Source organism: Leptosomus discolor, chromosome 7 (assembly GCF_034619465.1).
Source record: "Leptosomus discolor isolate bLepDis1 chromosome 7, bLepDis1.hap2, whole genome shotgun sequence".
Taxonomy (NCBI): Eukaryota; Metazoa; Chordata; class Aves; order Leptosomiformes; family Leptosomidae; genus Leptosomus; species Leptosomus discolor.
Genome location: NC_141397.1, coordinates 28,280,407 through 28,291,767, shown reverse-complemented (window position 1 = coordinate 28,291,767; position 11,361 = coordinate 28,280,407). Strand labels below are relative to the sequence as shown.

Here is an 11,361-nt window from a genome sequence, read left to right as displayed (position 1 = left end):
TGGGTTGCTTCCAGCAAGGTAGGTGGAAAACCAGGATATTGCATGTGTAACCAAGGCAGTGAATAAAGGTACCTCTTAGTGTATATGAGCAAAATGAGGCCAGCAGACTGCATGACAGAGCAGCTGGAAGACAGGAGTTTCTCATGATCTGGCTAGCAAGTGGATACATAACACCAATATGTCTGGTTTATGTCATGCTGCTGCCTTTTTTCTTTTTTTTTTTTTTTGGTGTAGTACCTTCAAAGGGGGAGAAAAGCCCGTTTCAATGATGTCAACAGAATGTGTTCAGCCACTTGATATCCCAGAAGACAGATTGGACAAGCGAGAATCACACTGTAGCCATTTAGGTAAGTGTTATCAGATGACGTCATTGCAGTAATTAGAGAGGTGTTGCCTTCACATCATTAGCTCCTGTCCAGTGTCCGTTTTTCCCCTCCAGCAACACAACCGAGCCCTCGTGAAACCCGATAGATTATACCTTCTGCTGACACTTCTGATGCCAGATGGAAAGGCAAAGAGCATTTTTCCTGCATATAAATATCAGCCAAAGCTCTAGAGCAAAGTTAATTAAAGAGGAGAAAGGAAAAAGAGTCATTGTTCTTTTCCCTGGTAGAAAAAGCAGAGCAGTTTCTTCATTTATACCACAATGAACTGAAAGCTAGGATATAGCTGAGCCTTCCCTGAACACATTTTCCAGATGCAATTTCCGTAAAAGATTTCAAACACCCCCTTTGCCTCCACTGGGGTGACTTTCTAAATACTTTTTCTCCTTCATCATCAATCTGTTTCCTTTCTTGAACCTATTTCATACATAACTTTTGCACTGAGAGTACCAGAGGCATCTTTGCTCTGCTACACTCCTAAGTACCAGACTTCATACTTGATAGATGTGCTTTTTGCATATTCATGGTCTTTGCCTCTGCTTCAAACACCATTACTTCACTCCCATCTTGCAAAATTGTCATGAAGATTTAGGAACCCAGAAACAAAAATCTATTTGGTCGTTGTTACCCTTGTGACAACAATAATGAAACACAAATGCAATCTCACTTGCTTGTCAAAAAAGTGTATCACCCCAGGCAAGCACAATTTTACAAACTTTGTTTATCTAGCCTGCAAGGAAGGTATCCTAGTTCTGCCTTTGCCACAGACACCACTTATACAACTACTGGTATACCAAACAAAATTGTTCCATAAAATTACTTATTTAAATAAGTACAGAATGAATCCCATTCTACAGTTGGGACACTGAGGCAGTGGGAGGTTAAATGAGCTCATTAGGACTGTGCAGGAAGCCTGTGAGGGTCAGAAAAAGACCCCACATCTTCCAGGGACTTCACGTGGAGGTTGTCCTTCCCACATCTACCCGCAGGCTTGCAGACGTAGAGCTGCCTCAAGTAGTGAGAGAGAGCCTGCAATGAAGTCCCCTTGCACCCAGGTCTGCAGTCAGGGTTTGGGTAGGGTTGTGGGGGACCCAGCTGAAGCCAAACAAGCAGCTTTTAAGAAATCAAAGCATTGCTTAGCATGAGGATACTAATGACAGACTATCTTCAATATTTTTGGCTTTCATAAGCACCCAGAAATGCAGATCCTTGCAGAAAAACCATGCTGACCATCTGAATCAAAGCTTGTTTTAAAAGAAAACCAAAAATTCAGTCTAGTGTTATGTATATCAAAAGCAAATACCAACTGCTTGGTGGCTCTGGAAATAAAACCAACTCTTGAAGGGAACAATATACTGGCTTGGTTTACCAATACCTCAGACAGACCCCCCCCACATAAATCTTTCCTTCACAAAAGTGCCCTTGTAACTCTTGAAGACACAGCCCTGCCCAGTTAGTGCTGGATGAAACAGGGATGGCCATGGGACCTCTGCACACAACAGTGCAGCCTTCCCTCTGCCACGTAACACACAGCCGCCCACAGCTCTCTCCCTCTGCTTTATGTCTGCCACCTGCAACACAGTAGGACCACCTCAGTCACTTGACCTCCATGTAGTATGGCACAGAGGACTCTTGTACTGGCTTTCTATTTAAGAGATGTTTCTCCACAGACATTTTAATTTACTTGGATGAAAGCAGTTTTATCAAAGCTTTTCTTTTCACCATCTGGTTTATTATTTCCCCTCAGTTTCAATTTTTCTTTTTTTCTTTTTTTCTTTTTTTTTTTTTTTTTTCCCTGCAGAAGATCTTTCAGAGCAGCTGATTAAGAGCTGTGACCTCAAAAAGAAACCAAGAAAAGGTAAAACCATCCCAGCTTCCCAAAACACTGAACAGGAGCAAAAAAAGCCAAGGAGAAAAGATACACCGGCTTTGCACACCCCACCACCTCTAACAGGTTAGCAATACATCTCTTGACTTCAAAATCCTGATTCATCTGAGGGGACTGAATCTGAGCAAAGGTCCGGAGACCCCTCATTCACTTATGTCTCCTTGGAGGTGGGCAAGAACACGGCTCCATGCCTTGTGCACCTGGGAAGGCAGGCGAACAGAGAGACTGACTTTCTCAAAGGCATTCCCTGTTAGACAAAGTGTTTTCTCACAGGGACTGGGAATACCAAGGTGAGGAAAATGTGCTCCCTTGGAGCTCATAGTCTTGCTGCCTTCACGTGTGAAATGATGTGTATTTATTTCTAGCTGCTGAACCATGCTAGGTAGCCTGATTTGATCTGGTCCAAAATCAAAAAGGATCCAGTTCAGCCTCTGCACTTTCTTGTGAAGCTCTTACCCAGTGCTCAGGGGGAGGCTGAATGGGGATAAGGCTGGGAGGAGACCAGAGAAGCACACAAGCTGTTTGCAGGTTGCTCTTCCTAGAAATCCCAGGGCTCTGTGCTTATGGGGATTCTGGCAAAGGGCATTTGTTTTGGGAAGCCAGAAACCACTACAGCAACAAAGAGGCTCCTTGTTGGATGCTCCCTGCTGCTGCACACCTCCAGACCTCTGTAGTTCAAGAGCCAAATGCCACCAACCTGGGGAAGGGAAGAATGAGCAGGAGACTGCCACTGAAACCTGACTCTCTTCCAAGATCAGCAGTGGGAATAAACGTTTGTCACTTCTTTCTGCTAACAAGCACACCTTGTTGTGCTCTCTGGGGAGAGGGCTGTGCTCTTGTATCAACTGCATTGAGGTCTTCTTCCCATGCTGCACCATACGCAGAGGAGTTAGCCAGTAACTACTTGCATGGTCCCATGCATACCTGCAAAAATTCACCAAGTCAAAACCAAGCAGCTGGGATTTTTCAGTATTTGTAATCCAGATATTGAACTTGACTCTGTTTAGCTTTCACATGTATCTTTCCCTCAGCAATTCTTACTTAGGGAAGAGTGGCTCAGAGGCTGGAGAGCTGCATTTTGTGCCTGTGGTAGCCATGTCATAAAGAATTATTGTTTCACCAGTTAAAATAGGCCATTTCTGTGTGGTCACATTGCTCCCAAGCAGAGGCTTGAGCATCCATATGATTAAGCTACTTTGGTAAGATGTCATAGCTTCTGGCATAATTGTACTCCTCTTTACCATGATTTCTGATGGGCTGCCGTTTAGTCCATCAAGTACAACCAGAAGCCAGCTGGCCTCATAGCATCACTGTCTATAGCCTGTGGGATATAACTGACTTGGAGGAAATGTGTACCATTGCAAAATCTGAAGAGTAGGTACACCATGAAGAGCAGATCATGCACTCCTACAGCCTTACTTCAGAGTAGTCATAGTCAATGGGAAAGTTACACAGGTGGAAATTTCTTCCATGTGAACAAGGCTGAAGTGGCATTTTCTCTTTTTTTTTTTTTTTTTTTTTTTTTGCCTGCAGGCATACTTTCAGACTTTTCTGATAACCTGCTGAAAAGGTATGGTATCACCGAGAAGCCACAGAGAGAGAGTCCAGGCTCTCAGATCACTGAACTGGAACAGAAAAAACCCAGGAGAAAAGATACACCTGCAATACACATCCCACCCTTGATAATAGGTAAGAAACTTACTTTGCTAAAGATGCTCCAAAGAGGGAGCAAAAAGTGTCTAGAGTCAGAGGTATGCTTGGGAGGAGGCTGGAAGAAGGTTGCTGTGCTTAGTGTACTTAGGCCTAGTTCAGCAGGAACTGCTATTTGGTCAGAGCATATAATAGCAGTGGTGGCTCGTGGAAAGACTTTTCCATATCCCCTGCTCATGCTCTTAGGGTAGAAAGGAAGGGGAGTAAGAGAAGACACTTGATTATCTCTTGCAAACATGATTCTACTTTTGTGAAAGCCCAGCCACTGCCCTGCCTTTCAAACCTAAGCACATGCAAATTTTTAGGCCACCAGAACTAAAGTGGCTCACGCTGCCTCAAACAATCTGGAGCAAAGCTGTCCTGATTAACCTCCTCTTAACTCCACAGTCGCTGACATGCACTGAGGAAACCAAGCTGTGATGAACTTCTTGTTAACAGCACCTTAAAGACAGTTCAGTGCTTCCAGCATAATAGAGTGGGGCAGCTAATTTGCTTGGTGGCCATGTGGAGTCAGCCGGCCATGTTTTGGTCCTAAGACCCATTTGTTTGTTGCATTTCCCACGTTCCTCTAGCACAGAAGAGCCTCAGTTCATCAATATTTCTGAAGGTTTCTGAAGATGTAAAGCATTGTGTAAATGTTAATTAGTAGTGCTGGTAGGGATGCAGGAACTACAAGTTTGTGTGCTATGCCTTAGCCCTTTCCAGATCACAGGATGGAGCAAAAAATAAATGAACTAATGAACAAATTAATGACAAAACGCAAACAAACACCAGATCCAAAACTAGTGCCCAAACTGGAAAACACTGGTCCCTTAGGAACGTCTTGTATGAACCAGCTTTGCTGTTGGCTGGCCCTACTGAGCAGTGAGACACACTAAATGAAAAAGTCCTGAGACAGATGCTTTGGCCCTGAGTGACTAGCAACAGCTTAGTACATCAAGCACCTGAGTTTCTGTATGGAAATTCCTGTACACCTAATAATTATAAGGTGTGCGAATGGCTTCATCAGTCCAAAGAGGCACCCGTAGAAATCTCCTTTCTTTGTGAATCTGAGCCTTCATAACTGACTGAAACAGGTGTAAGAAATTTTTTTGTTTAATCAGTGTGAGGCTCCGAAAAGCAGAGAGGAGTACGACTAAGTTTGCAGGATCATGGCAGCAAGCATGGTGAATACTAGTGCCTTGCATATTGATCTGCCTAAGGAAAATACATTTTTTATTTGCTTATTGAGCTCAAGCATCCCAATGGCTTGTGGCATTGGAGCTACTGTGACTGAGTCACTGGAAACCTGGTCCAATCATTTGCTGGGGGAAATGAAATCTAGCATACAACTTCTGAGCTTCACTTTGAAATATTTAATACAGAGCACTGATAATGAACCGCTCATATAATTGCTGGAGGAAATTACCCAGCAAATTACCTGGAATTCCACATGGCAAATAAATTAGGTGGGGGAAAAATCGTAGCCTTTAGGGATTGATTCAGAAACAGAAGCAGAGGCAAAATTTATCAACCCGTTTGTAATAAATATTAGTCCTGTGTATTAAACTTGAAGCCTACCCTGCCTATGGACCTTGGAGGAGAGACGAGACATGATTTTGGTCAGCTCAAAAACAGTCCCAAGAAAAGTGGCCTTTGGTCATTTGTAGCACTTTTGAAGATGCTGTATGTCCTTTGCACTTCTGGGTATGTGCAGAGAAGGAGGATCTGAAAGTGAAACATATTTCATAGAAATCAAAGGCAAAATGTGTGACAGCGAAGCTGAGAGGCTTGACTCTGGTTTAAATGTAATTGCTAGCTAAGAGGATGCAGCAAGGGTGAATTATTCCCTTGACCTGTCTCAACAACACTCTGGTTGGATTAGCATCTCATCACTTATTACTTCATGTTTCTACCCTAGCTTTAACTAGCTCAGGTAGGCACTTCAGAGAGAAATAAGAATCATTGTAAGGGTCTTCACCTCTTGCCTCCCATGAAGACTTCCTCTTTAACTTTTAATAATTTTCAAAGCAAAAAGAAGCTAATACATGTTATATGGTAACAGAAAATACTATAATCCCCAAATGATTTGGTAATCAAAAAACTCAGGAGAGAAGAGGTGGAAAAAATGAAATGCAGTGACCTTCAAATATGTGACAAAATTCAAACTGTGTGCATTTGCTGTTGGGAAAATGATATAAACTAATGCAATTATCGGTTGGTTTCCATTATACCTCCAATGACACTTTCTTGCCTACTGGTGAAGCCACATTTCAGCACTCAGCATGGACTCAAAGCAGCCTGCTAGATGCTGCCTCTCCCTGCGGACAGCCTTGCCAAATCCTGTGTTCTGGGTCCGTTTTTCCAGTGATTGACTACCTGCGGCAGACTTGTGCCTCTATCAGGGGCAAAGTAGCCTATGTGTTTAATGCCTGAATTTCATTCCCTCCCTACCCTAAGGATGCATATTTTCCTTTCAAGCTACATACCAACATACAGCTTTCTGCTTGTTGGAATTTGTCAGTGGTGGCTCCATGACTTGCTATGAAAAAGTTGACTCATTGTGGCTGAGGGCTGGTCCAGTATTTACTACTTGTTTACTTTCAGGGTTATCCCACAGGTAGCAGACAGAGCACAAACAAACTGAGCTCCTGCAGAGCTGCTGCGCAAAATAGAACCTGAATTATAGACTCGGAAACCTGAGAAGCCCCAACGGGGCTACATGCGCTAAATAAATATGGACAGGCCTTTCTGTCCCTGTCTCCCTGTTACTGGAATTGCCGCAGTAAGCGGGACACTGAGTGCCACGTGTTTCCCTTGTGACCTGCTAATGAGGATTGTCCCCGTTTCGAACCTTTCCCCTTCAGATCCCTCCCAAACACCACTTCCAGATGCCAATTCAAAAAATTCCACTTAATTGTTTGTAGTAACAGAGTTTAATTACTAGATTATCTTTTTAAGCAGCTGTCCACACAAATAGCTTTGTTGTAAATGTAGCTAAAAATGGCAGCTGTGTTTGTTTTCTCTCTCCATTTTGACCAGCTGGTTATGGACAGCACTCTAGGATGGTCCCTCTCTTTCTTGGGTGGCCAGAGAGATTTTCTATCACAAACAAAAGCAAGTCAAACAGAACACACAACGTGATGAGAATCAATGTATCTATTGGACAGCACGTGATCTGAGTGAGAAGTAGAATCCGTTTTACACCTTGCACACGCCTAATCCAAATGCGAAATGCCGGAACAGAAAGGGGGCTGCTAAATGAGAATCTGAACATTGCTGCCTGGAGGAATCCATGGCTACGTGTTTTCTGCAGAAGGAGACCAAGGAAATCAGTCCTTCGCCTGCTTAAATGTCTAGGTTAGCCAGGCTGGGCATCACAAAACTTCCCTACAAGGGTCAGACTTCTAAATGTAGTCAACCTTTAAACTCCTACTGGAGAGGCGCAAATAACATTGTGCCATGTGTATACAAATGAGCCATGAGCAGAGGAATGCTCCAGTGGCCAGCTCCCTTCCAGACAGCCAACACCTTGTCGTTCTGAAGGGATTAGACTATAAGACAAAATATAATCATGATTCTAATGGTCTTTTTTTTCCCTCTCACTTGACAGTAAATTATTTGAATCTGATCCAAGGCCTGTAGTCAGCTCTGGGACACTCTATTGCCATCCCCACTTAGCAATATATTCAATTAACTGAAGTATTTCTGAGAGCTCTTCAGGCCTGTGAGTTTGAGCAAGAATGTAAATACATGTGCAAATATGGGACTGTGGTTCCTGAAATATGGCTGCTTATGGTTTCTTAATCTGATCAGAGATATAACTAGTAAAACCACAGTTTCAAACCCTCATACTCCGTCATGCCCTAGAAAACCAGTTAAGGGAGCTCCTTTAGGATAACATCACCACCCCACCCCCCCACTCCCCCCCCACTACTCTTGAGTGGTGTAGGAGAAGCACAGCAGTTTAATGTCACCTCTTGCCCCTTTCCTGTGCAAGGGATGTAACTGGTGCACTCCTGTACTCTCTCATCCCAGTTGCAGGAGTTGCGTGTGGGTAGTCAAGTGGAAGTATTGCCATCTTGATGGTTTTCTGATTTATAACTGAGGAGTGGCTTAGATCTAGGTGGCGCTTGGCAAATGGTCGATTTAAGCCAACTTCTGCCTATATTTGAGCTGCCTAACAGAAGCTCTCATGTCTCTGTGAGCCTTTGAGGTCCTAGTCTATAGCTAAAATTTTGCAAGTAGTTGCAAGTTCTGTTGGGAAAATATGACTACACTGTATTATTTCTACTCTGTTTTCGTTAGTGAGCTCCCTTGGCAGATATTAACAGAATACCCTACCAATCCTTAGATCTGCGGGATAGGCTGCATTTCATAATACACACAGCTGGGAAAACAGAGCCAGGGAGGCTAAGTGATTTACTTAAACAGTAAATGGAGAAAGACTGACTTACAAATGTTCCCCAAATCCAATATCCTGCTCATGCCTTTGAACCCAGAATTTCCAAACCGCATTCAGTAAAGCACACTTTCTCCACAAGTGATCAGTGGTGTCGTATCAAAGAAAAAAAAATCCTTTCCCAGTGTTATAGAAATAACTTTAGTTTTGACATCCTATTTTGTATCCCCTTTCCACTGTTTTGCATTAAAATGCTGATTTTAAAGGCATATAGTTGTTCTTGAAGTTGCTGGTGGTCCATGGTCTGGAAAGTTAATAACCTGCAGCTCTAGGCTACATCCTCCTCTGAGCTTTGAATCCTGAGCTCTACTGGAATGTTTGGAGCTCATCTGTCACCAAACTGATTCATTGATAATGATGGGTCATCTTGCTATTGATTATGCTAAGTGTCTGACACACTACTGATGTGGGTCCAGCTGAGAGCTGGGGACCTGTGCTTGGCTGCTGCTTTCTAGCATCTGCTCTAAAAGGGCTAGTTCATGTGCTATAACCAGGCCATCTGAATTACATAAACATACTTTTCCTTCATCACTTTGTAATTTAAATAAGAGAGTGGACATGATCTTAAAGCACAGTGCAGCTTTATTTAGCTTACATTCCTGATCTCTTATTCCTGAGTTTACCCAAAAAAAAACAGGTTAGCTGTCATCAAATGATCCATTGTAGCTTCACATTTTAAGCATATTTTAATTATGTTTTCCTCATTCCTCAAATACTCCATGAAGAAAAAACCACCACCAACAAAACCCCACTCCCCCCTAAAAAAAAAAAAAACAACAACCCAAACCCCAAAGACAACAGGGAAGAAGAAAAATTGTCTGTATTTGCCTAAGTTGTCTATATGAATAGAAGTCTGAGCGGGGAACATTTACATCCATCTCCATAAAATGGCATAATTCTTTGCAGCTAACAGTAGTGGTTACTCAATTGCTGCTTGAACAAATGTAAGTCCTTTGTATTTCAAAATAATATTAATTCATGCCATTCAGTTTATCTCATGGTCTTGCTGAAACCAGCTAGTTCACAAGAACTGCATATAAATGAAGCAGGAGCTAACTTAAATGAAGGGCAGCATAGGTTAATATTTTCATTAATATATCAGCTCTTCAAAAGACTTCGAAGTTGAAGAAAATCTTCCTGTGTGGTATTGCTCTATTTTCAGACCTCGTCAAGACTGAAAGCCTGCTCTGTGAGAGGGCTTTCTGTGCAGAAAGAAGCAAAACAGGTTGGTTTGACAGAACAGCTCAGCTGGTTAGCACAGACTGAGAGCAAACACTAGGAGACCAAATTAGGGAGAGACTTTGTTGGTCTCGACACAATGGTAACCCTCATCCTGTTTTTAGAATATGTTAACCTCCACACCAAGGAATGTGGGCATAAAATATATCTTACAGGTCACTTGCTTTTTTACTAGGAACAGACAAAACCAACACAATCTGTTAAAACAGGGATCAAGAACATTTTCTACCCAATGCATTGTCCTCTCTTCACTCTATTAATTTAATTTTTAATGAAGAGAGCAATTATGGTAATTGTGGTATCTTGGTATCACATAAAAGCCTCAGGATCCATAAGGGGTGGACTTACTGGTTTAAGTATGAGAGAGAGAAACAGAGACAGAGATAAAGGGGAGAGATAGTGGAAGGTGTGATCCACAACCTAAGGCTGTTTTCACATTGATCTTAGTTCGGTCGATTTGCAATTTATCAATACTGTATTTTAGTGGCGATGGCACTTGAGTATTCTACCGTTTGTCTCTTTTTGCATCTGCATTTGCAAAATGTAAGTAATATTGCTGTATACATATAGAAAATATACACAGGCTTGTGTAAGCTGAGTCAGTCACAAAGACTGATCACAGTATTTATTTCATCATGCAAGCTCTTTCCCTTTTGTAGCTTCCCAAACCCTTTTAACAAACGGGTGCCCAGATGAAACCTTGGTGTCTCTTTTCACAGGTAGCAGAAATACTCTGGATTTAAGAGTGCCTGATCATTTTAGCTAAAAATACAGCAATCCAGTTCCAGTTCATTAAATATCAGGAGACTCACGTGCCAAAAATAAATGAGGAGTAACTCACACGATGTTGGAAAACTACATTAGGATAAAGAAATTAGACAGGACTGAAAATTTTTTCTTACCCTGATGTTTTCTAAAGAAGCAGTATTTTAAGTCAACTCCTTTTTTCTCTCTTCTTTTTTTTTTTTTTTTTTTTTTTTGTGTGTGTGTCTTTCTGTTTTTAAGGAACCAAGCTACTTACAGAAGAAAAGCAAACAGTGATTATGGAAGATGAAGAAAAGGATGGAGACACAATCTCCAGTTGAGATCACAGTGACATTTCCAATAATCCAGTGTAAATAATTCTGGGTCATTCAAAGTGGCAGCACATAGGAAAAAAAAAGTCCTTTCATTTTTATAAATAATAATTTTCTCAAGCATGCACTTGAATTTAAATTATCTTCAAGTGCTTGTATGCATCTCATGAAATCCCAGCAAGCATCATAGGAGATGATGACAGAAATTTCACTTGCATGTGGGGTTGGAAGCTTTCTCTTAGTTTACTAAAAGTGGTTTCCCAGGATTTTTGTCACTAAGGGATCCCCCTCAGATCAGATCTAGCTTTGTGCAGCATGGTGATAAGGGTTAACGCAAAGGACACCACCAGCCCAGCGCACCTGGTGCTAAATATCAGAGTGGTTGGTAGCACAGAGTAGTAAAACATCAACTAATGGTCAAATTGCATTTTTCTCCTGACATTTCACCTCATTGGTCGAGCTTTCCTCTGCTGGAATAACACTGACTGCAGTGAAAATTCCCACATGCGGAGCTGATGGGATAGATGGAGAGGGTGGGAGGGCAGGCATCAGCTCTAGAGTCCCTGAAATGCAAAGCAGACACTTCTTCTGCCTGTATGTGTTTGTGACGTGTGTTTGTCAGGA

General features: G+C 42.1%; 1 protein-coding gene across 1 annotated transcript; it reads left to right on the top strand.

Annotated features, from left to right (window-relative positions):
* The first annotated feature begins 265 nt into the window (after positions 1–265).
* Positions 266–10,746, top strand: PPP1R17 (protein phosphatase 1 regulatory subunit 17). Its single transcript, XM_009958907.2, has 4 exons — positions 266–347; positions 2,185–2,337; positions 3,805–3,960; positions 10,667–10,746. Exons 1-4 carry the CDS (start codon positions 266–268, stop codon positions 10,744–10,746), a joined length of 471 nt encoding a protein of 156 aa, XP_009957209.1.
* The last annotated feature ends 615 nt before the right edge of the window (positions 10,747–11,361 follow it).